Source organism: Schistocerca americana, chromosome 5 (genome assembly GCF_021461395.2).
Source record: "Schistocerca americana isolate TAMUIC-IGC-003095 chromosome 5, iqSchAmer2.1, whole genome shotgun sequence".
NCBI classification, from domain to species: domain Eukaryota; kingdom Metazoa; phylum Arthropoda; class Insecta; order Orthoptera; family Acrididae; genus Schistocerca; species Schistocerca americana.
Genome location: NC_060123.1, coordinates 100,402,787 through 100,428,673, shown reverse-complemented (window position 1 = coordinate 100,428,673; position 25,887 = coordinate 100,402,787). Strand labels below are relative to the sequence as shown.

Below are 25,887 nucleotides of genomic sequence, written 5' to 3'. Positions count from 1 at the left end.
TATCATCCCGAACCTAATACGTCAGGACGAAGTAACAGAACAGTTCAAATAGTCGAAATGCCACAGCATCCTCCTGCAAATAACAGCACGTCAGAAAGAATTTGACTAGACACAGTACAGGTTGCATCTTCCAGCAGCGTAAGCAATACTTTTGACACACAGAATCTTCTTCACGAAAATATTATTACCTTTGACGACATCCGAGACACACTTTTACATGAAAAACCGGTTATTCAAAGAAACCTTTCCCACCCTGTTATTGAAGTAAAGATTGGATCATCCACATTTTCAGCAGTAATTGATTCTGGATCATCTATGTCAGTTGTTGTTGTTGTGGTCTTCAGTCCTGAGCCTGGTTTGATGCAGCTCTCCATGCTACTCTATCCTGCGCAAGCTTCTTCATCTTCCAGTACTTACTGCAACCTACATCCTTCTGAATCTGCTTAGTGTATTCATCTCTTGGTCTCCCTCTACGATTTTTACCCTCCACGCTGCCCTCCAATTCTAAATTTGTGATCCCTTGATGCCTCAGAACATGCCCTACCAACCGATCCCTTCTTCTTGTCAAGTTGTGCCACAAACGCCTCTTCTCCCCAATTCTATTCAATACCTCCTCATTAGTCACGTGATCTACCCATCTAATCTTCAGCATTCTTCTGTAGCACCACATTTCGAAAGCTTCTATTCACTTCTTGTCCAAAATATTTATCGTCCATGTTTCACTTCCATACATGGCTACACTCCATACAAATACTTTCAGAAACGACTTCCTGACATTTAAATCTATACTCGATGTTAACAAATTTTTCTTCTTCAGAAACGCTTTCCTTGCCATTGCCAGTCTACATTTTATATCCTCTCTACTTCGACCATCATCAGTTATTTTGCTCCCCAAATAGCAAAACTTCTTTTCTACTTTAAGTGTCTCATTTCCTAATCTAATGCCCTCAGCATCACCCGACTTAATTCGACTACATTCCACGATCCTCGTTTTGCTTTTGTTGATGTTCATCTTATACCCTCCTTTCAAGACACTGTCCATTGCGTTCGATAGCACTTCCAAGTCCTTTGCTGCCTCTGACAGAATTACAACCTCAACGTTTTTATTTCTTCTCCATGGACCTTAACACCTACTCCGAATTTTTCTTTCGTTTCCTTTACTGCTTGCTCAATATACAGATTGAATAACATCGGGGACAGGCTACAACCCGGTCTCACTCCCTTCCCAACCACTGCTTCTCTTTCATGTCCCTCGACGCTTATAACTGCCATCTGGTTTCTGTACAAATTGTAAATAGCCTTTTGCTCCTTGTATTTTACCCCTGCCAGAATTTGAAAGAGAGTATTCCGGTCAACATTGTCAAAAGCTTTCTCTAAGTCTACAAATGCTAGAGACGTAGGTTTGCCTTTCCTTGATCTTTCTTCAAGACGAGGCATAAGGTCAGTATTGCCTCACATGTTCCAACATTTCTACGGAATCCAAACTGATCTTCCCCGAGGTCGGCTTCTATCAGTTTTTCCATTCGTCTGTAAAGAATTCGCGTTAGTATTTTGCAGCTGTGACTTATTAAACTGATACTTCGGTAATTTTCACATCTGTCAACACCTGCTTTCTTTGGGATTGGAATTATTTTATTCTCCTTGCAGTCTGGGGGTATTTCGCCTGTCTCATACATCTTGCTCACCAGATGGTAGAGATTTGTCATGACTGGCTCACCCAAGGCCGTCAGTAGTTCTAATGGAATGTTGTCAACTCCCGGGGCCTTGTTTCGACTCAGGTCTTTCAGTGCTGTGTCAAAATCTTCACGCAGCATCGTATTTCGCATTTCATCTTCATCTACATCCTCTTCCTTTTCCACAATATAGGCCTCAAGTATATCACCCTTGTATAGACCCTCTATAAACTCATTCCACCTTTCTGCTTTCCCTTATTTGCTTAGAACTGGGTTTCCATCTGAGCTCTTGATATTCATACAAGTCGTTCTCTTTTCTCCAAAGGTCTCATTAATTTTCCTGTAGGCGGTATCTATCTTACCCCTAGTGAGATGAGTCTCTACATCCTTACATTTGTCCTCTAGCCATCCCTGCTTAGCCATTTTGCACTTCCTGTCGATCTCATTTTTGAGACTTTGTATTCCTTTTTGCCTGCTTCATTTACTGCATTTTTATATTTTCTCCTCTCATCAATTAAATTCAATATTTCTTCTGTTACCCAATGATTTCTACAAGCCTTCGTCTTTTTATCTACATGCTCGTCTGCTGCCTTCACTGCTTCGTCCCTCGGAGCTACCCATTCTTCTTCTACTGTATTTCTTTCCCCCATTCCTGTCAATTGTTCCCTTGCACTCTCCCTGAAACTCTCTACAACCTCAGTTTATCCAGGCCCCATCTCTTTAAATTCCCACCTTTTTGCAGTTTCTTCAGTTTTAATCTACAGTTCATAGCCGGACTAAGTGGCCGTGTGGTTCTAGGCGCTACAGTCTGGAGCCGAGCGACCGCTACGGTTGCAGGTTCGAATCCTGCCTCGGGAATGGATGTGTGTGATGTCCTTAGGTTAGTTAGGTTTAATTAGTTCTAAGTTCTAGGCGACTGATAACCTCAGAAGTTAAGTCGCATAGTGCTCAGAGTCATTTGAAAAATTTTACAGTTCATAACTAATAGATTGTGGTCAGAGTGGTCAGGTCTTACAGTTTAAGACCTGGTTCCTAAATCTCTGTCTTCCCATTATATAATCTATCTGATACCTTTTAGTATCTCCAGGGTTCTTCCATGCATACAACCTTCTTTCATGAGTCTTCAACCAAGTGTTAGCTATGATTAATTTATGCTCTGTGCAAAATTCTACCAGACGGCTTCCTCTTTCATTTCTTACTCCCAATCCATATTCACCTACTATGTTTCCTTCTCTCCTTTTTCCTACTGTCGAATTCCAGTCACCCATGACTATTAAATTTTCGTCTCCCTTCACTACCTGAATAATTTCTTTTATCTCATCATACATTTCTTCAATTTCTTCATCTGCAGAGCTAGTTGGCATATAAACTTGTACTACTGTAGTAGGCATGGGCATCGTGTCTATCTTGGTCACTATAATGCGTTCACTATGCTGTTTGTAGTAGCTTACCCGCACTCCTATTTTTTTATTCATTATTAAACCTACTACTGCATTACCCCTATTTGATTTTGTGTTTATAACCCTGTATTCACCTGACCAAAGTCTTGTTCCTCTTGCCATCGAACTTCACTAATTCCCACTATATCTAACGTTAACCTATCCATTTCCCTTTTTAAATTTTCTAACCTACCTGCCCGATTAAGGGATCTGACATTCCACGCTCCGGTCCGAAGAACGCCAGTTTTCTTTCTCCAGATAACGACGTCCTCCCTAGTAGTCCCCGCCCGGAGATCCGAATGGGGGACTATTTTACCTCCAGAATATTTTACCCAAGAGGACGCCATCATCATTTAACCATACAGTAAAGCTGCATGCCGTCGGAAAAAATTACGGCTGTAGTTTCCCTTTCCTTTCAGCCGTTTGCAGTACCAGCACAGCAAGGTCGTTTTGGTTAGTGTTACAAGGCCAGTTCAGTCAATCATCCAGACTGTTGCCCCTGCAACTACTGAAAAGGCTGCTGCCTCTCTTCAGGAACCACACGCTTGTGTGGCCTCTCAACAGATATCCCTCCATTGTGGTTGCACCTACGATACAGCTATCTGTATCGCTGAGGCACGCAAGCCTCCCCACCGATGGCAAGGTCCATGGTTCATGGGGGGAGGAGAGTCAGTTATAAATGAAGAAACATTCAACGAATGTAACAAAGAGGACACCTATCCTACGTTACCATTAGGCAAAACTAAAGTAAAAGGAGCAGTATCTGGTAAAGGAGTAGATGTAAAATTACAGACACACTTATCATTTTCTACTGCAGGTCAATCGTTCCACTCAAATTTTTGGATTGTTCCCTTATTGACAAGAGACGTTATTTTAGGTACGAATTTTTTGGTACAACATGACGCAATTATTGACATTCAAAATTCCTATTTAATGTTAAAGGATGAAAAAGTACAACTGGCATTAGAATTTCAGCACTCTTTATCTGCAGAAGAACAAACAATTAATCGGACAGAGGTCCTTTCTACATCACGTAACATAGACTGTCATTCCACATTGTTCACAGATACGTACGTACACAACTATAATACAGCAGACGAAGCCGACTACGACGTTATGCAAATGATTTCAGATAAAGTAAAACAGAGCAGTCAAATACAGATGATGAACGTACAGAGCTACACAAAATTCTTTTAAAGCAAGCTCCAGTTTTTTACAACATCCCTGGTACTATGTCCGGTTTCAGGTATGAATTTCAAGTTGAACAGCACGACACATTTAAAGCTAAACATTATCCCATTCCATACATTCACAGAGAACTTGTTAAGAAAGAATTGCAAATTATGCTTGACCAAGGAATTATTGAACCGGCAGTTAGTCCTTACATAAACCCGCTCCATATTGTTAAGAAAAAGGATGGCTTACTTGGCCTCGTCATGTCAACGATATTATCATTAATGAAACAGATCGCCCACAGACACTAGAAGAGCTTCTACAGAAATTTCATGGTACTGCTGTTTATTCCACATTAGATTTGAAATCGGGATTTTGACAAATTCAGCTCCATCCGAACTGTAGAAAGTACACAGCATTTCTCTGTTTTGGTGACTGTTATCAATTTTGCAAATTACCGTTCGGTTTAACAATTTCTTCAGCAGCATTTATTCGCAGTTTGAATACTATACTTCCGACAAAACTTATAGACAGAATCACAACGTATGTAGACGACATCCTTATCGCAGAAGCTAACTGGTCTGAACACAATTTGATTCTTGATCAACTGTTACAAACTTTTCGTGCACAAGGACTCACAGTTAATCTTAGCAAATCACACTTTGGCAAAACTTCCATAAAATTTCTTGGACATGTAATTTAAGCAGCTTCTGCATTGCGCCTGACCCAGAAAAACTTCAAGCTTTACGAGACATTACTGATCCAACGACAAAGAAACAACTACGCAGCTTTCTGGGATTAATTAACGTTTTCCGTAAATTTATTCATTACGCTGCTTTAGACACCCCTAGATTATGCCACTTGACGGGTAAAAACACCATTTGGTCCTGGGATACCCAAGCACAGTCTGAGATTGTTAATCTGAAACATGCCTTGTTGAACACAGGGCTTTTATCACACCCAGATCCTACCAGAAATTTTTCCATTGCCACCGACAGTTCTAACACCGCTTTAGGGGTACACATTTTTCAGGAAATTGAAGAAGACGTTACTACAGTAATTAAAAACATAGCCTTTGCCAGTCGCATTCTGACACCTGCTGAACAACACAGAATGTTTCAAGTTCTGTAACAGAATAATTTTCTGTTACAGAACTTGAAACATTATGTGTTGCATGGGCATTTACGAGATTTAAGCATTTTCTTTATGGAAGACATACTACCGTTACACAGAGCATAGAGCTATATAGTTTTTACTTTCCGCTAAATTTACACATGACAGATTAAGCAGATCGAAACTTTATTTACAGGAATTTAATTTTACAGTTGTTCACATTCCCGGTACACAAAATATTGTAGCAGACGCATAATCCCGTTCTCCCAGCAACAACAGCAAGACATCGCAACCAACTTCTGCCAAACAAATTCTAGCGTCATGTATATTCAACAAGTTGCATATGAAAATTTCATTTCGTCATCGTTACGAGACATAGCACAAGAGCAGAGCTAAGATAACGAGTAGAAAGAAATTAAATACCTTTGGCAAGATAGGAATAACGTTACCATTAGAAACCATTACACTGTACGCAATAACATTCTGCTTCGCCGCTCTCACCCTGACAGCAACAATTGGCTATTATGTATTCCTTACGAGGTGGTTAACAAATTAATTTGGTATACTCATTTAAGTTACGTACGTTACGGAGCCAGAAAATGTTTTCTTATACTGAGACAGAACTGTTATTTTGCCAACATGGAGAAACGTATTCGACGAGTTTTAGCGTCATGTAAAATCTGTCAGAAAGCTAAATCAGACACGACTTCACATATTCCTCCGTTACATCCCATAGTACCCGTTAAATTGAGACACATGGCCGCTGTAGACATTTTTGGTCCGATTCCCAGAACTAATAAGTGGTTTTTGTTACATCTTTGTCGCTGTTCAACTCACTTCGAAATTTGTTACCTTCACGCCGTTACGCAAAGCTACTGCTAAATCTATTTTGAATGCAATTGTAAAACATTTTTTATTTCATATAGGGCTTGTATTGAAAGTAATTTCCGACAATGGACCACAATTTCGATCTGTGATATGGACACGTATGTTACGCTAGAAACATTTCTCCGATCTACATATCCAGGTATCACGCTTCATCGAACCCTTCTGAACGACTGATGAAAGAAATTGGTAAACGATGTAGAATATACTGCCATAAAAGACATATTGATTGGGATACACACATACTCTGATGTAATTAACTCCACACCAAATGAATCTACTATGCTATCTCCGACTGTTGCATTGAAAAATGTTGAACTACCTAACAAAATTAAAGAATTAGTATCTTTTCCTACATCTCGTCGACTACGCCACCATGAAATAATTGATATTGCGCTCAACAACATCAAACGTGCCGCAAAGCGCCGGAGTAGACAGCAAAAACAGGTTTGTACACGCCGTGACTTTCACATTGGACAGAAGATATTAGTATGCGCACACTATTTATCCAACAGAGGAAAGAGTAGATGCAGTAAATTTGAACTTCTATACGCAGGTTCATATATAATTCGCAACATTCCTCACCCCAATGTAGTACATGTCGAAACTTTGAGAACCATAAAAAGCAAGGGCAATCATCATATTCCCAATATTAAACCCGTTATTGAATGAACATACTTTACGATTTATCACGCTGTAATGCCATTTCCAGATATTTATATGACCACTTACCGATGATGACGGTATTTTTTCTTGGCAAGTGCCCGGCAAGGTAAGGTTAGCAGGTCGCTTTTCTTGTCGTTAGACATCAGACCATGCACATTTTCCATTTTTTGTGTATGTATGATTGTTTCCCTAGCGAAAGTAGAATTTTGTCTGTATGCACTATGAAATCTTTAAGATATAACAAACAGCAGTTCACTTTGACATTTTCCTTATGATATCTCAATATCTTGACTATTCCACATTTTTTGCTACTACATTATGATACTTTTTGTACATTTTTGCACTTGAAAATTGTCAGTGGTTTTGACATAATACGTTTTCTATCATGCTATGCTGTATGCTTAATTATATCACTAGAAACAAGTTTTTATTTAATGGGTATATGTATTAAATGCAAGATATTAATCCATATTCATCATTTTCAGAAAGCAATAATGTGTAAAGGAAATTAATTAATCAAACCCCAGTGGTTTACTATTAAATGGAAATTTCACCATCGGAATGAACGAAAGAAAATACAATACCGTGTCATGAAGAGTAAATTGATCAGAATTAACAAGCATTAACAAGAATATACTATACACATCATATAATAGCAGTCTTAACTAATTATTTTTCTTTCAGAATACGAGGCGATTGACGCAGGCTGTCAGAAGAAATACACATGTTAATTTTAGTGATGAAATATGCTAGAAGTAAGAAACTCTATACTATATGAAATAATGAATAGTTGTATGAAGTAAATGGCAATATGAATATGAATAATGAAGTCTATTTTTTCAGATGATAATAAATGATGATGAATAGTTGTATGATGAATATGGCAATACGAATAATTAAGTTTTTCTTTGCAGGTGATGATAATGATGAAGTACATGGTTATATGAATAATGAAGTTTTTCTTTGCAGATAATGATAATGATGAGGTTTATATTTTGTATTAGTTAAGAGATGCTACATAGTTATTTAAGTATTTATTGCAGCTGTTTTTGACAGTATGTCTTATGTTGCATAGTTTAATGACTGAATGTTTTGGGAAAGCCAGCTAGAGAACATACATACAAGTTTCATTACCCATTATTTCAAAGCTTACTACTTTTCAGCACAATATAAATTTTTTCTTTCAGGTCAATAACCCATTTTGTATTTTTTTTTCAGGAGAAGCTTTTCGTGATATTAATATGCTATAAGCAGTTAGTCATTAAACCTGTTCTAATACTTGCATTTTTTTTACCCAGTTGCGCATGTCATTAATGAATGTGATCATATATACTCTACTTGTTTCATAACCTTGCTCCAGCTGACTCATGACGAATGACGTTATTAATCCTTATTTCCAGCAATAAGTCAAAATCAAATATTTTCATGTCCCAGCAACTGACTATCGATGCCAACACAATGCATTGCTAGCACAAAAAAAATATTATTATGAGTCCCAAATATTATCATTATACAACTAAATAATGCTACCAGTTTAAGATATATTTCTAGTCCTAAATATATTCCAAATTTTTCTGATGTATTGAATCTATTATATCTATGTATTATTGGACTACAGGCCTTGAGTAATAGTTAAACGTGTTACATTTTAAATATGTCTTATGTCACTTGCATGATATCATATATAAACACTAACAGCTTGATGCTACATGCAATAACTCTTGTTTCGAATGATGACTTCTGAGTAATACTGAATGATGTTTTGTAATAATGCATATATGCTATGCCAATAATTACTGTAATGAGAAGACTTATGACGCCAATAATTACTGTAATCAGATGACTTATGAATAATGTTCTGTAATAATTACTGTAATGAGATGACTTATGCATAAATGCTATGCCAATAATTACTGTAATAAGACGACTTAAGATTAATGTTCTGTAATACTCCATACATAGTACATAAATGTTTAGTAACTAGCCAATGAGTGCCAATAATTATTCAAATTGGTTGATACACTAGTGTAAGTCTGAATGATGACTAACATAAAACTTAATGTCCCTCACCTTCTGACCTACTTACTGGCAATTACTGCATTATCCGTATGTCCTGTTCATCCTCATGATCATGGAGCACTATATTTGGTTTTTGCACTAATTCTACGTTGATGTAAGAGTATGGATTGTACAAGAATGTGGTGTTGACGTATCAAGCTGTCCGCTGCCTTCAACGATGGAAATGTTATTATGGTGCTACTGTTTGGTGTACCTAATGTACTACCAAAATGATAACATACAATATTAAAACAACATTTCAGTGTCTTGGCTACACTGATAAATACTTCAGGGAAGAGAACTTCAGATTGTCTCACTTGGTGTTGTGCTTCTGTAGAAAGATATGGACTTTCAGTGCAGCTACGTGCAACCTACTGTGGTACAACCATGATGCTATCCTTCCCATCCTTTCCTAGTTCTTGTAAAAATGATAAAGACTTTTACGGTGCGTGTGCACTTATTTCATTTCTCAATTTGTTTAAATTCAAGTATAATGGTAAAGACTTATTCAGTGCATGTCCACTTTATTTCATTTCTCAATATATTTAAATTCTTGTCAAATGCCAAAGACTTTTACAGTGCATGTGCACTTCATTTCATTTGTTAATATGATCAGTTCTCCTAAATATGCTTAAGACTTATACAGTGTGCGTGGACTTAGTGTCATATGTTAATATATTTTGTACTCGTTGCATATACACTTTGCCATTTCTTAATATGTTCTGCACTCAGTGCGTGTGCACTATATTTCATTTCTTAATATGTTCTGTTCTTATATTATTCATCAGTAATATTATATATATATATATATATATATATATATATATATATATATATGTATGTGTGTGTGTGTGTGTGTGTGTGTGTGTGTGTGTGTGTGTGTGTGTATACTCTCTGACTGTAGGCTTAGTAAACTAAATAGATTACAGAAAAATTTGTTGCTCATGGCAAGTCCAATTGACTCACCATCAGTGCCAAATTTTTGCGCCCTCCCCCCCCTCCAGTGGAGGGTTATATGTAAGAGGTCTATGACTAAGGAATTTATTGCTAGCACACTCAAGCAGATGTAATTTCGATGGATTGCTCACACGCTGGCTGCGATATGTAAGCTATAAGAGAATCTCAGACCAGAGAGCAATGTTGTCAGCAGTAGGAACTCTGTAGCAGTAGCAGTAAGTAGTAGCGAGGAGTCTGGTGTATCGAGTTGGCTGGGCCAGTCCTGGGGAGCGATGGCGGAGCCTGAGCATTGTATTATAAGGTAAAAGCAGCCTCGCGCATGTGTAGTATTGTTATATCAAGTCCCATGTAAATGTTTTTAAAAAGAAATGTCTTAATAATAATCTTTCCTATAAAAATTAACTTTTGACAATCATTCATCTCAATTTAGAGAATTTACTAATCTCTGCAATCCATGGTCATCCCAATTATTGTAAAGAAAAATCAGTTGTTCTTTTTATACATGACAAATCTATCGGCCAGCATTGCACTGGGCTGTGCCAGAAAAATTTGTTATAGGAGCAGATATATATGCGTTATCCGACGACCTTATTGAGGGAAGAATTTTTAATGTATTCAGTATGACCCTGCAGGGCCATGATGCAGAACTGCTGACAATTTACCAGTTTATATTCACAGTCAGTTAATTATTGAAAGGTTATAAGTGAGCAACAATTTTATTGAGACATTAGTCACATTGAATTATTGGAAGGTTACAGAATTCATTTATTGGGAGGTTACGCTGAGTGTGAATCATATAATTATAGTTTTACTGTTGGGAGGTTTCGGAACTTTATCTGTTGGGAGGTTATAAGTGATGTGAATAATTGACATCAGTTCCAATTGGATTGGAAGTTTAGTAATTAAATATCCTTTATGTGATGAACACAATCTCAGTGATAACTACTGGACTGTTTTTCATTCCAAAACACTTTTCATTTCCATTACTTATGTTCATGTCACTATAAATACTGCAAGACAATTTTGACACAGAGTAAAAAAAAATCAACAAGCTGAAATGGACTGAGTACTGAGGATATTAATAAATGAGCTAAAAATGTTGAACTGCTTTTGAAATGGCTTATTTTTTAGTTAAATTTTCTGATATCTGTGTATTGTCACGTTCTATGTCCAATCGCCTACATCATTTTACCTTCTGTCAAATCCTCTTCTGTGGAATGTCTCCAACAATTCTTCACATATAATGGCAATGCCAAGGCACCACAGTGTATCTGAGAAAATCACACAATCAGAATCAAATATGAATTGCCTTCTTTATTCACACTCAGTGGGAACAATGAACTAGGCAGTCTCACAAAGCTCTGTAATCGTCGATGGCTAAAGAACAGAAAAGTAACAGTAACTGTTTCTCTCAATAGTGGGTAGGCCGTGGAGCTAGTCGACAGAATGTTGTATTTCTTTCGTAACTGCCTGCTGTGTTGGACTCTTAGTCGGTTCATACTGCTCCTGTAACAGTACAACCATATAGGAGCTCACCACCTCAGCTACCTGCAAATGAAAGAAATCCACATTATTACAAAAACGTATAGTGAACACCATGAACAGAAAATCAATGCACTTTCTAACTGGTTGTCTTTCCCCTTTTAAACACTTTCTACTTTTACTGACTTCTAGATTAGGTCATTTCTGTTCAGATATTGTTAGATAACCCAATTTGCTTACAGTCTCTTTCACCTGTCAAGATGCAAATGGGAAATGGTTTGCAATGTCGTCTCAGCATTGTTTGAGGACCTGTAAGATAGTTTGTGTTTCCCATTATTCATTTTTGGGTAGTCCATGACAGAGAAAAATCTCCATATTCTCAGTTTCGTATCAGGTTTGAATTTCTTAGATAATTAAAATGTGGGTGCTTCATGTGAACAGTACTGTTTCCAATTATTACTGAAGCTCCTAGAACTGCTTGGTCATAGTGGCCAGCCAACTTCAACTCAAATAATGCTTTACTTTCAGAATGCGGAAACATCAAAGTATAAATATCATTATTCGATTACTTGATAGCTTGAATCACACTGTAGTTTGCGAGGGCTCAGTTTTCTACATCTCCATTCATTTTTGTTCAGGCAAGAATACAGACATTCATCAGTTCGTTCACTGATATAATCAGGCCAATCATCACCTTTGTAGCCCTTGATTATGAGCTGCAATTGCCCCCCTTTTGACTAAATGATGCGCATTGTATATATATATATATATATATATATATACATATATATATATATATATATATATATATATATATATACTCCTGGAAATTGAAATAAGAACACCGTGAATTCATTGTCCCAGGAAGGGGAAACTTTATTGACACATTCCTGGGGTCAGATACATCACATGATCACACTGACAGAACCACAGGCACATAGACACAGGCAACAGAGCATGCACAATGTCGGCACTAGTACAGTACCTTTCGCAGCAATGCAGGCTGCTATTCTCCCATGGAGACGATCGTAGAGATGCTGGATGTAGTCCTGTGGAACGGCTTGCCATGCCATTTCCACCTGGCACCTCAGTTGGATCAGCGTTCGTGCTGGACGTGCAGACCGCGTGAGACGACGCTTCATCCAGTTCCAAACATGCTCAATGGGGGACAGATCCGGAGATCTTGCTGGCCAGGGTAGTTGACTTACACCTTCTAGAGCACGTTGGGTGGCACGGGATACATGCGGACGTGCATTGTCCTGTTGGAACAGCAAGTTCCCTTGCTGGTCTAGGAATGGTAGAACGATGGGTTCGATGACGGTTTGGATGTACCGTGCACTATTCAGTATCCCCTCGACGATCACCAGCGGTGTACGGCCAGTGTAGGAGATCGCTCCCCACACCATGATGCCGGGTGTTGGCCCTGTGTGCCTCGGTCGTATGCAGTCCTGATTGTGGCGCTCACCTGCACGGCGCCAAACACGCATACGACCATCATTGGCACCAAGGCAGAAGCGACTCTCATCGCTGAAGACGACACGTCTCCATTCGTCCCTCCATTCACGCCTGTCGTGACACCACTGGAGGCGGGCTGCACGATGTTGGGGCGTGAGCGGAAGACGGCCTAACGGTGTGCGGGACCGGAGCCCAGCTTCATGGAGACGGTTGCGAATGGTCCTCGCCGATACCCCAGGAGCAACAGTGTCCCTAATTTGCTGGGAAGTGGCGGTGCGGTCCCCTACGGCACTGCGTAGGATCCTACGGTCTTGGCGTGCATCCGTGCGTCGCTGCGGTCCGGTCCCAGGTCGACGGGCACGTGCACCTTCCGCCGACCACTGGCGACAACATCGATGTACTGTGGAGACCTCACGCCCCACGTGTTGAGCAATTCGGCGGTACGTCCACCCGGCCTCCCGCATGCCCACTATACGCCCTCGCTCAAAGTCCGTCAACTGCACATACGGTTCACGTCCACGCTGTCGCGGCATGCTACCAGTGTTAAAGACTGCGATGGAGCTCCGTATGCCACGGCAAACTGGCTGACGCTGACGGCGGCGGTGCACAAATGCTGCGCAGCTAGCGCCATTCGACGGCCAACACCGCGGTTCCTGGTGTGTCCGCTGTGCCGTGCGTGTGATCATTGCTTGTACAGGCCTCTCGCAGTGTCCGGAGCAAGTATGGTGGGTCTGACACACCGGTGTCAATGTGTTCTTTTTTCCATTTCCAGGAGTGTATATATATATATTGTGTGTGTGTGTGTGTGTGTGTGTGTGTGTGTGTGTGTGTAATAAAGGAGAGTAAACTTAATCTAATGTCTAAATATTAAGCCTTTATATTACAATTTAAAACAGGGAATTGGCTTCTTTTTCTGTCATGAGTCTTCTGACTGATTTGACGTGATCCACCACTAATTCCATTCCTGTGCCAACCTCTTCACCTCAGAGAAGCGCTTGCAACCTAAGTCATCAATTATTTTCTGAATGTATTGCAATCTCTGTTTTCTCTACAGGTCCATATAGTACCACGGAATTTATTCCCTGATGTCTTAACAGATATCCTACCATCATCTACCTTCTTATTTTCAGTGTTTTCCACATAGTGCTTTCCTTGCCGATTTTTCAGAGAACGTCCTCATTCCTTACCTTATCAGGCCACCTGATTTCCAGCATTCTTCTGTAGCCCCACATCTCAAATACTTCGATTCTCCTCTGATCCGGTTTTCCAAAAGTCCATGTTTCACTAGAATACAATTCTGGGCCACAGGTGTACATTCTCACATATATGATAGGAATACTGGTAATGCAGTGGATTTAGTAGACACGAAAACGTTCAATAAAATGGTAAACTGTTTTGTAGCGCAGCCAGAGAATGAGCTTCCAAATAAATGAGGAACCAAGTGGACTGAAGAAAGAGAAACAGCTCATGAAGAAAGAATGAGAGCCATGTAGAAGATGAAGAAAACGAATCTGTGTGATCCAGTAGCGCACATACATAAATAATAGCTAATGTTGTCATGTGAGTGAACCAGTTCATATATAGATGTTAACATTATTTTCAGACACTCACCCACAGAGGTGACTTGCAAATAAGTAATAAAAGATATTACATTATATACACACTTCTCTACATTGTAAAATTATTTTTGCAGTAAATAACACTTACAAAATTTCTGAAATTTTTGTTATTATCGTTATTATATTATCACACAAATGTATGACCATGACTGTTTTGCTTAAGGTAGTATTTTTGGAGTGTCCTCTCACTGATACTGTTCCACATATTCTTTGGCAGAAAGTTTACATTTTAGTATAGAGTGTAATTCACAGCTGATCTTTACCTAATGTGTCATCGAATGATCATCTGCATTTTTCATAGTACTGTATTATTAATCAATCTGTTGGTCTGCAAGTGTAGGTGCAAATGTCCATATTTCTAAATTTTGGAATTATGGGCACAATGTATAAGCTGTTTCATAATAAATAACACAGTGCCTAATTTACAGCAAATGTTCTCTTTATTTTGTCTCCATTGGGGCTTACATACATAAATGTGTGTGTTTGTGTGTGTGTGTGTGTGTGTGTGTGTGTGTGTGTGTGTGTGTGTATGTGTATGTGTATGTGTATGTGTTTGTGTCTCCTAAACCACTGGTTCGATTTCAACCTAAGTTGATACACAAAATGTAGTGTGGAAAGAAGCACTGTGGGGTAAGAATCATATAGCTCCCATTGGGTGGAGATGAACACACAAAGGGCAGGAGGGGAGAGCAGGAGGAGGAGATGGACAAAGAGATGGAAGAGGAGGAGACAGAGGGGGAGAAAGAGGACAGGGAGAAGAGGAGAAGGAGTAGGTAGAGGGATATTGGGAATGGAGGAGATGGAAAGAGAGAGTAGGGGGTGGAGTGGATGGATAGATACAGGGAGAGGAGATGGGAAAAGAGGTGAAAGAGGAAATGAACAGAGTTGAGGAAAGTGGAGATGAACAGAGAGAGGTGGGGGTGAAAGAGGTGGATCGACACAGGGTGGAGGAAGATATGGAAAGAGAAAGGGGGAGGAGAAGATGGCTAGAGAGAGTGGAGGGAGCAGGAGATGGGCAGAGGGCTGGAGGAGGAGTTAGAGGGAAAGAGGTGGGAGTGGGAGATAGAGACAAGGGGGAGCAGCAGATGTGTACAACAGATGTAACATTTGTGTGTGCAAGTGAAGCTGTGGGTAAAAAGCTAGATGTCCAGTTCTGTCTATTGTAATTCCCAAAAATATTTACAGATGTAACTTTTCCTAGTCTTGTTTAATGGAAAAATACTTTCGGCCTTCATATTCTTTTTTACAGAACAATGTGAGAATTGCTTTTTAATTTATGATTGAATCAGCCAGTATATTCATGAAGTGCAGGAACCAACGAAACCGATTTCTCTTAACACCTGCCATTTGGTATAACATACCATTGTGTGAAGTATACTACATAAACCCAGCGTGCAGAAGCTGCAGCCTCTAAAAGACATAGCGCACCAACCTTGTCTGACAGCTCGTCCATCGCTCACAGTTACTTGAGACAGCGGGTGTCTGCAGTTGATATATCTCACCCAGGGGCGTCCCAGATGTGCTGGCCAGGTCTGCGATAAGGTTTCATCATCGTGAAGTGACCACACACCATTTGGACGCAGTTCTGTAACGTTGCACTGATGCATTGTCTTGCTGGAGTTACAGATTGTGAAGTGTATTCTGCAAGCGAATGTACATGATCGTACAATACGTGGGTTTTTTTATTCATTGGTAATGTGTTCGTGTTTGACACACTAGGGACTATATTTCACCCGATGTAAATATACCCTTCACGAGATGCCTCCTCCATCTACTTGAATGGGGCTAGTGCTGGGAAGTCTAGCTCGTCTCTGGGCGTGATTATCGACGTTCTCGTGTCCCAATCTGCCACAACGTGTACCTTAATTCTCCAGTCTGGGTGATTGTTTTACATACTTCTAATGTCCAGTGGTACTGTTCTTGCCCCCCCCCCCCCCCCGCCTAATGCTTTTAACTGGGAGTGTACACACGCATGTTGAGCAGTGACTTACGTATCTCAAGTGAGAAAGTCCTTCTGAATGTTATAGCTGCTGATAGGATGTTCTTAATGGGCACTGAATTGGTGAATGATGTGCTGCACTATAGGTTTTTTCATCAGTCTTCTGAAGGGTTTGATGCCACTATTTCGCTTCCTGTCTCAAAATCTTCATCTCATAGTAGCACTTGCACCCTGTGACCTCAATATTTATTGGATATCTTCCAATCTTTGTCTTTTCCTAGTTTTTACCTCCTACAGCTCTCCCCACTCTATGGAAATTATTCCTCAGTATTTTAACACATGTCATGTCATCCTGTCCCTTCTTCTTGTCAGTATTTTCTGTATGTCCCTCTCCTCGCCGATTATGCGGAAAATCTCAGTTCTTAACGTAGCTGTTCACCTAATTTTCAACATTCCTCTACAGCACCACGTCTCCAACGCTTCGATTCTCTTCTTTTCCGGTTTACTCTCACTGCTTGATTCACTTATATACAATGTTGTGCTCTCCATACACATTCTCAGAAATTTCTTCCTCAAATTAAGAACTCTGTTTGATGATAGTAGTCTTCGTTTTGGCAGCAATGCCTTGTCTGTCTGGTGTTATACTCCACACTGGTCAACAATGACCTTGAAGATAGTTCACTCTAGCAGCGGAAGCATTGTACTACCCACAGTGCATCCTTGACACGCTGGCACTTGAAGACCCTGTGATGTATGGTTTCGGAAATGACATGTACTGTGCGTGAGGAACAGAAGATGGTCAGATACACTGATACAGCAAGTATTGCCTATCCATCACACGACTCACACCAACAGTCATTACAAGGTTGGAGGTCCGCCCTTCTACGTGAAACATCAAACACTCCGTTTGAAATTGTCCGTGTTCATACTGGTCTGGTCTCGACCAACATTTCAGTACATTACCCGCAATCATGCCATCTTTCATCTGAAAGACTGATATAACTTCTGTTGTAGGGCATTTCTATTTCTCGCTAATTCCCACAGAATCATGTCATTCGCATGGAACTTCTGTGACATTAATATGTATGTCTGTGGCGGTAAATATAAGAGTGAATGATTTAATGCACATGTAACTTTGCTGCGTGACATTTGATTCCACACACTGGTATGCTCACAATGTACGATCAGTCCACAACTTCAGTTCATGTGAGCGAAAAGCATCCTGGAGCTACAAGAAACAGCCTTTGGTGTCGTGCACCTACACCAAATTAAAGCACTCTATGCAGCGCAGTAGCAGTGACAAGTAGAAATTGTTTGTGGGCAGTGGGATTCACCAGTTCAGCTCCGCAGGGAAGCTAAAGCAGTGTTTTATAGATCTTCTTATTAAAGCCGAGAAGGGTTATTAAACTTATGACAAGTGACAATCAATGGGTTAGTGGCGACTGGTTTTCCCAGCGCGGCTGCAGAACTTATAGAGCGCTCTGAGTAAATATCGCTTTGTGTCATCTGTTTCCGGCGCTGTTTCCTTGCCATAAAGTATTACGTCGGTTGGACAACAGACTTGTCTTTGACCAACAGTCAAGTTCAGTATGTTGCCACCAATAACAGCCCCTCAAGATTCTGCCTGCAGTTGGCTTGACATGCGTCTCTACGCCCCAGACTATCCACACAGGGACCACCTGCCCCTAGAGAATGTGGCAGGGTAGCACTTGTGCGGCAAAGCTTCCTCTATGAAGCAAGGAGTCGATTTAAATCCGACCACATAGGAGTGAAGGAGCACATGGAAGCCAAACATGGAAAATGCGACACCAATATACTCATTTGGCAGCTGAAGAAACTGGCGCCGAAAATAGCCTAATGCAAATCATTAAGTTGAAACGCCATACCCGAGATGTGGACAACGAACAAAATAATGAAGGTAATTCATAGAAAAAGAGAGTGACTGCAAGAGAACGCTTCGTGGGAGAGTTGGAGCTTTGGAAAAGAACGATTGCTGTACAGAGGGCTGTCTTGTTAGTCTCACAAGAAACCCCGTGAGTGCGAGGTCGCAAAAGGCCAATGATGTTTATGGCTTTCGACACCCCACATATTCCATTAAATTTCGGGCATGCAACCGCGCAAATAAAATTTCCTCCGCCGATATTTCGGCCGCGTATCGTCCGGCCATCCTTAGAGTGAGTCACAAGACTGACGACAAGATGCTAAGCGCGGCCTTATATGCTCCACCGCGGCGGTACTGCGCATCCAGGTCACAGATGCTCGTCGGCGGCAAAGAAATACGCTTACACATGCACTGCCTGTGGCGAAGGCGTATAGACATTCGATTCGCTTATCGATGTATGATCGGCGGCGGTGACACCATGACGACCTCTCTGCAGTTTAATTACCCCAAGAGCCTGATTCCAGGTTTTGTCCAAATTAAAACCATTATCTCTACTTATTAAATTATTAGCTAATCTAATCTCTATAGCTTCCTTGAAGACAGATTCCCAAAAGGAAGAGGTGGATGATAAAATCTTCGCATCACTGTAATTCATGGAATGTCTTGTGTCAATACAATGTTCGGCCACAGCTGACTTGTCAGGTTGTAATAAGCGTGTGTATCTTCGATGCTCCACACATCTCGCATGAACGGTGCGTGTTGTTTGACCTGTGTACGACTTCTCACAATTTCCGCAAGGAATCTGATACACACCCGCTTTACGAAGCTGTAAATCGTCCTTCACAGAGCCTAGTAAAGCTACAATCGTCGTGGGGGAGGGGGTGGGGGGGTGCGGAAGATCACCTTAGCACAGTGTTTCTCAAGAATACGGCCTGAGGAAAAAGCACCCACATAGGGCAAAAACGCACTAGATCCAAAGGAATTGTTATCTCCTTTCCCATCCCATACCCGCTCTACGAATTTGTTGCGGAGAAAAACCATTCAATTTAAAAATGCTCTTGAGGTATGTGAGCTCTTCTTGCAAATTGTCTTTATCGGATACACAGTGCGCCCTATGCACTAAGGTCTTAAGGACACCTATGGTCGGTGAAGGGTGATGGCGGCTACTGGCATGAAGATATAGACTTGTGTGTGTTGGTTTCCGATATACGGCATGTCCTAATGTGCCATCAATTTTGCGGCGAACGACAACATCCAAAAACAGGAGGCAGCCGTCTTTCTCTGTTTCCACAGTAAATTTAATGCTAGCATGGATGGAATTCAAATGCTCAAGAAATCGATGTAATTCATCCATACCATGCGGCCATACCACAAATGTGTCGTCCACGTATCTCCAGAGGACCGTTGGTTTAAAACGTGCTGAGTCCAGTGCATTGTCCTCAAAGTCTTCCACGAATAAATTAGCTACCAGAGGGAGACTTCGAGGGCAGGGCACTGGACTCAACAAGTTTTAAACTAACGGTCTTCTGGAGGTACGTGGACGACACATTCGTGGTATGGCCGTATGGGATGGATAAATGAGCATTTGAATTCCATCCATGCTAGCATCAAATTTACTATGAAAATAGAAAAAGACGGCTGTAAGGAGCACAATGGTAGCGATACGTGGTTAACTAGAGAAAGCATTATTGAAACATGTGTCGAGCCATGTAGTTCATCACACTTATCGGGCAGGGAGTCACAAATCCCATTTCCAGTGAAACGCAGTAAAACACAAGGACCGAGTAGTAAACATAATTACATACCTTGAAGATCATCCGCAGCATAGAAAAACAAAAAGTTCTAAACAGATTCCGAGTAAGTTCGCAGCAATATGACCTTGTAGGGCGTGCGAAAAACTAAACATATTCAATGAAGGACAAGGCCCACTTGTTACAAAAACTGATGTTCGCGAGTTTCGAGGATACTCGATATAATTTACAGGATGTGCATGATAATCACCTACTAAGTTATGCATATCAGATTGCTCACTAGATTACAGTGATTTCAAGGGAAGTATACCATGAAACACTGCTTCAGAAATGGAATACAATGTAACAAAATTTCGAACGAAGCGTCGACTTGACGATGCACAGGAAACTGCGGAATCGATAGGTGTGATAAACTTATCCAATTTTTCAACTCCAACCAATCGTGATTTGAAGGGGAAAGCATATGAAAGAGACCTTGGAAGTTAGAGGCAGCAAGAGAGTTGTATCAAGATCAGCTAACATCAATGCCTTAACAGTATTGTATACAGTTATGCCGACTGTTAATCTGCATGGTAAATTGGCTGGAAAGTTATTTATTGCGCTGCGAGAAATTCTAGGCGCTCTGTCCCCTACGATTTTTCTCGTGTGCGTGATCTTGCAAGAACAGTAAGGAATACTTACGTCACAGCAAGCAAGAGAGAGAAAGTGGCCTTAAGAGAACTACAGCTATGGTATAATCCCTACTTTCGGACAGTAACTGAACAAAATTTCTTGTTTTGCTTGATTCCTGGTCGGCATATAAAAATCATACTCCTTTAAAGCAAACTATTCTTCCTGAAAAGTGTGTGACCTGCAGCTCATGCCACCTGGAACCACTGGACAAATTTAGCCTCTGGATGTTTCTATTCCTGTGCCTATATAAAACATATTACCGCACTCTCTGCAGATATCCATAAATGATAGTCAATTTCGCAATAAGCTCACGACAGACGCTTTCGGCTACATCACATTCCATCAGTTCTCATCACCCCATTACACTAATACGATTCTATATGTGTTTATTAAGAGTGGATACCTAGTTAAACGTCTTGTACGGTTTGTAACTCCCAAGGAATTCATCTTCGATTTTGGTGATAGGAACTTTTTCATTACTGTTGCACGACATATTTCATCCGATACTCATGGTGCAAGTTAATGGTTTGTTTTATCATCCCTAAGTTGTGGACCAGTACCAGTTTCAGGCTGATCTACATTGTGACATCATCATATGCTGGCGCCACATCTGTGACGCATTTCTAGGTCATCCTCATCCCCCAACCTTCCCACTCTCCTCCCCACCTCCTCCACTCCTCCCTGCCCCAACTGCTTTCGACCAGCTGAGTTGCTTTAAAATAGCAGGAAACGAAAAAAATAACGAAAAATTAAAATAATGGCGGGAAAATTAAAAAAACTAGCTTCCTGTTGGTTGGATAAGTGTCCCCAGCCTGCATTTTTTCCAGATTTCTTATGGAAGTGTAAATGTCGACTTGATGACTTACAAGTGGGAGGAAAAACGAAACAGGAGGGGCATTGTTCTCTTTGTAGGAGGGATCGCCGCAGCCAAATTTCTCCTCCGCCACATCTTTAGATGATTTGTGTGGCTTGAAAATAGAGGAAAATTCTTCCTGTTGGCTGTAGAAATGAGGACAATTAAATGTATCTTCCCCTCCCTCCCCCCATCTTCTCTCACTCTCTCTAGACTAATTGTGAAAGTCTCGTCGCCAGTGTTCTGTTCACTGTAGTGGAAAGTTCAACATCATGAATCATTATGAGAGACTGGCTACCGCTCACCACCCGCCCACAGGTAGAATCCACTCGTCACACCCTCAATGCATATGTGTGTAATTTCACATCTACTTATGATTTCATTTTTTTTTCAACAGTGCAACATGCACTCTGATAAACGTTTGTTGTAGCACAACATACAACTTTTCGCTGCTTCATTGTCTTGTCTACCTGTAGCAGCAACTGCAGCATGCAGATTGGTTACCCGAAATATCAAACCAGCCGTTCAAATTTCTGGTATCTGCATAACATCCCACTATAGGCCTACCTCAAATGTGGGGTCAGGAGATGCAGCCATTCGAGTTTCTATAAGCTGCTGATACTCAGCTTAGTGTTTACGAGGACATATCATTTGACAGACATGGGATCTAAACCTGTAAATGTAGGCATAGATGGAGATAGAGACGGTTCTGTGTTCACAGAAATCTAGAGTGTTAAACACTGTGTTAAAGTGCAGTATATGTGGTTTCAGTAGGGCTACCTGTGCGGCAAGATGGAGTACATCGATGATCAGGTGATCCATGAATGTGGAACATCTCATACACCTATCAACATCTGCTTCTCTGGTAGGAAGGTATCCGTCATAGATTTATACAGCAAAGCAGCACTCGAGGTAATATCTGGAGACTCATCCATTCATTTAAGTCATTCAAGTATTAGGAACTTATAAGGTGCAGAAAGTGCAGGACATACTGCGGAATATAGGTTGGGTCAGTGATACCCTTATGTCATTGCGTCATTCAATAAGTTTATAAATTGTCTGCACAAGCACAGTGAACATCTGAAAGATTTAAAACAATTTATAAATTTTATGCATACATACAGTGCCTAAATCCTCTACGATCCACTTTATTAGATCCACAAAACTGAATTTACAGCTGGAATACTGTAAATATTTCTGTCTACTTGCCGTTGGACAAAATTCAGGTCAAATTTAAGGCACAAAAAAACAATTATTTTCACAATACTAAAAAAATGGTATCTGTATTTTAACTATTGTAGCTGACAGTGTGTGTAAATAAGTAAAATAATATTTCCTTCAAAATTGTTTTGTTTCCCCCCAACCCATCCTATCCTTTCAATGTGAGTTACTCAGTTGATCAACATCACGAAACATCATAAGAGAACAGCCTCCCCATCACACAGAATATAAAAACAATATTGTAGTTCCTGTGTTGTTCAAAAGTACAGTACAATGTTCCTTCAGGTAAGTATTATGGTGTGAAGGAACAGGCACTTCAGCGACTATAGTAGTCGTAAAATTAAATAAATGGATTTACAGCTGTGAATATAGACAACCATCGACTATATAAAGGGATGACGAAAAGGAAAGTTTTGGCGGACCAGGACACGAACCCAGATTTCTTGCTTATAGTGAGCAATTACCTTACCATTAGTCTATCCAAGCATGTTTCATGGCCAAGCCCAAACTTCCACATGTCATGAAGCTTGTGTCTACAACTTGCACTCATACACTCATACGTATATTCATGAACAGGGGAGATATTTTAATTGAAAGTCACTTGCCCAGTCTCGGCGGGTAACTGCAACATTCCAGTGCCTGTGTTAATCAGAAGTATCATGCATTGTTCCTTTGGACATGCATGCATGTCTGAAGGAACAGTCACTGCAGCAACTACAGCGATTAATGAAATACATTATACAGCTGACGGTTGAACCTATTTTCAACTGAATACATTTCATGTCCTGGAAACATGCTCACATAGCCAAGGTGCTTAAAGCGACTGCTTGCAATAAGCACGAAATATAGGTTCGAGTCCCAGTACAATATTAATTTTCCTGTGTCGTAAACAGCTGATGTCAAGGCATAGTCGCAGAATGTTAATCATTCCATGATACTGGTACTTCTTCATCCCATGCAAAATAACCGTAGTGGCAACTTTGAGCTAATTAATGAATGGAGCGATGGCTGACTTACTCCACATTAATATCATAGCGCAGTAGATGTCCGGATAGTACTTATCTCATGGTGTATACAGAACGTCGATCACCAGCCCAGGTATCCCATATGCCGATCGCCTAACGACTCTCAGATCGACCGGAGTGTATAATGCAGCAGACACAAATTCTATGCACAAGTCACATAGTAGCACTAACTGACAATTCAGTTCTGTCTTCAGTAGTGAAACTAGAGGCTTTGTTTCTTAAATAACTTTTCTTTCTGCCACAACATGCTTGCGTGTTGCCCTTGTGGGAACAGATATACGTAACTCTAGCTGATATCTTATCATCCATATCGACCATTACTTTCTCGAATAGTATGAGGGGAAATGAGCAATGGGCTTATTATGAAATGTTTCTTGTCCACATGGAAGATTGTCTGCGTATATTAGAGAGTGTAAAGAAACTGCTCAAGTTCTCTAGGCATCTGTTGACAGTCTTGGCAGTAAAATTGTGGCCTGACAAAACTAGATCTTTGTAGCACAATATTATAACCTTTTGCACACTGCGAATGCATCGCCGTATGCTGCGCAGAATCTGCGTTGCATTGGCAGTCGCGTTATAAGACTTACGAACTGGTGAATAATCTAGCGCAAGATGCAAGCACCTATCAAATAAAATTAAGCTGCAATAAAAGAGTCGAATGACAGCACTATCTATACTTTAATAAACGACTATACTTTAATAAACATTCTAGAGACATTGTAATGAGTTGTTAATAACTATGTATCATTCCTATTGATTAAAAGGTATGTTATAAATAATAATGTAAGACTAGTGACATGTCCCTAGATAAACAACATGGGTATTAGCTGCTGCTTCCAGGCTGCCCCCACCAGGCCTATTGAGACCGGACTTTGTTATCGTCATTGGGCTGGAAGACCATGAGTGTTGCAGCTCATGTAGTCCCTAATTGGCCACTAGCTATCGACTGCACACTGCATCTTCAGTGAGCTGTGTGGAAGCCATTTGTCAGCCACCAAATGGAAATGAAACATAGTTTAGACAGAAAAACATTCATGCTTTACGTAGGTATTTTTTTACGGCTGCCAAATATCTCATTTGTTCTTCTTAATTTCAGTTAACATTGTAGGATATATGAACAAATACAAATATGCAAGTATTTCTTCAGCAATAGCTCATAGTGGTCACACAGCATCATACATACTGTGTACAGAAGCACACCACACATCGAAGTTAATTGAAAATAAGTCCTGAGGTGAATTCTCATGGGCGACCTTTATAAGCATGTCATACATTTTCAAAACAAAAACAAAAACTCCAAAGACATAGTCCTACCATCCAAGTCAGTCAATCAAAACATACTCGGTGGCTGAGCTGGCACACCTCAAGTTTTGAACGTTGAATCCTGGGAGTGAGAGCAATCTCCAGTGTTCTCATCATTGTGTATTTTTTTTTATTTTGGGTAGTCCCGAACACGTATTGTATGATAGTCTTATGGTATATGTATATAGTTTGTTTTTACACTCGAAGACGCCCCCCACCCCCAACATCGTACGAGTAAACAGTATGTAGCAACAGTGTATTCGTTCAAGTATCCCGTTAAACATAGAATATGTGTAACTTGTAATAGCTTCTGACAGCCATGTTATTATAGCGTTTCATAAATTATACTTATGTAAACATCACTTAACAGCACAAGTGGGCTCCTACAGTGATGGCGCAAGAGGGTATTTCGTTAAATATTGGCTAGTAAATTCGTTAGAAATGGGATGTTTTTGAAAGTGGCTAGTTGGAATACTGGGAGCGGCAAAAATTTACCCCCAAACTAGATACGATTGCCACCAAACTGCAAATAGCAATAATCTATAATAATGAGACTAAGAGAGCTGATAATACTTATGTTTGGCCTTGTCTTTCATTTATTATTCTGTACGGAAGTGATGATCGTTCTCTGATGCTTCATGATGTTCACAAGCCATCCCACGTCTGTGATCGGATGAGATGCGAGAATTATAACAGTTTGTAGGAAATATTATTTCGTTAGA

General features: G+C 40.3%; 1 protein-coding gene across 1 annotated transcript in view; it reads right to left on the bottom strand.

The window, feature by feature from the left end:
* Positions 1-11,379: 11,379 nt before the first annotated feature.
* LOC124616220 overlaps positions 11,380-25,887 on the bottom strand; it is a 139,262-nt gene continuing 124,754 nt past the window's right edge. The window contains exon 4 of the mRNA XM_047144522.1: positions 11,380-11,512. Coding sequence (XP_047000478.1) covers positions 11,399-11,512 — 114 coding nt within the window. The 3' untranslated portion in view covers positions 11,380-11,398. The remainder of the gene's footprint in view (positions 11,513-25,887) is intronic.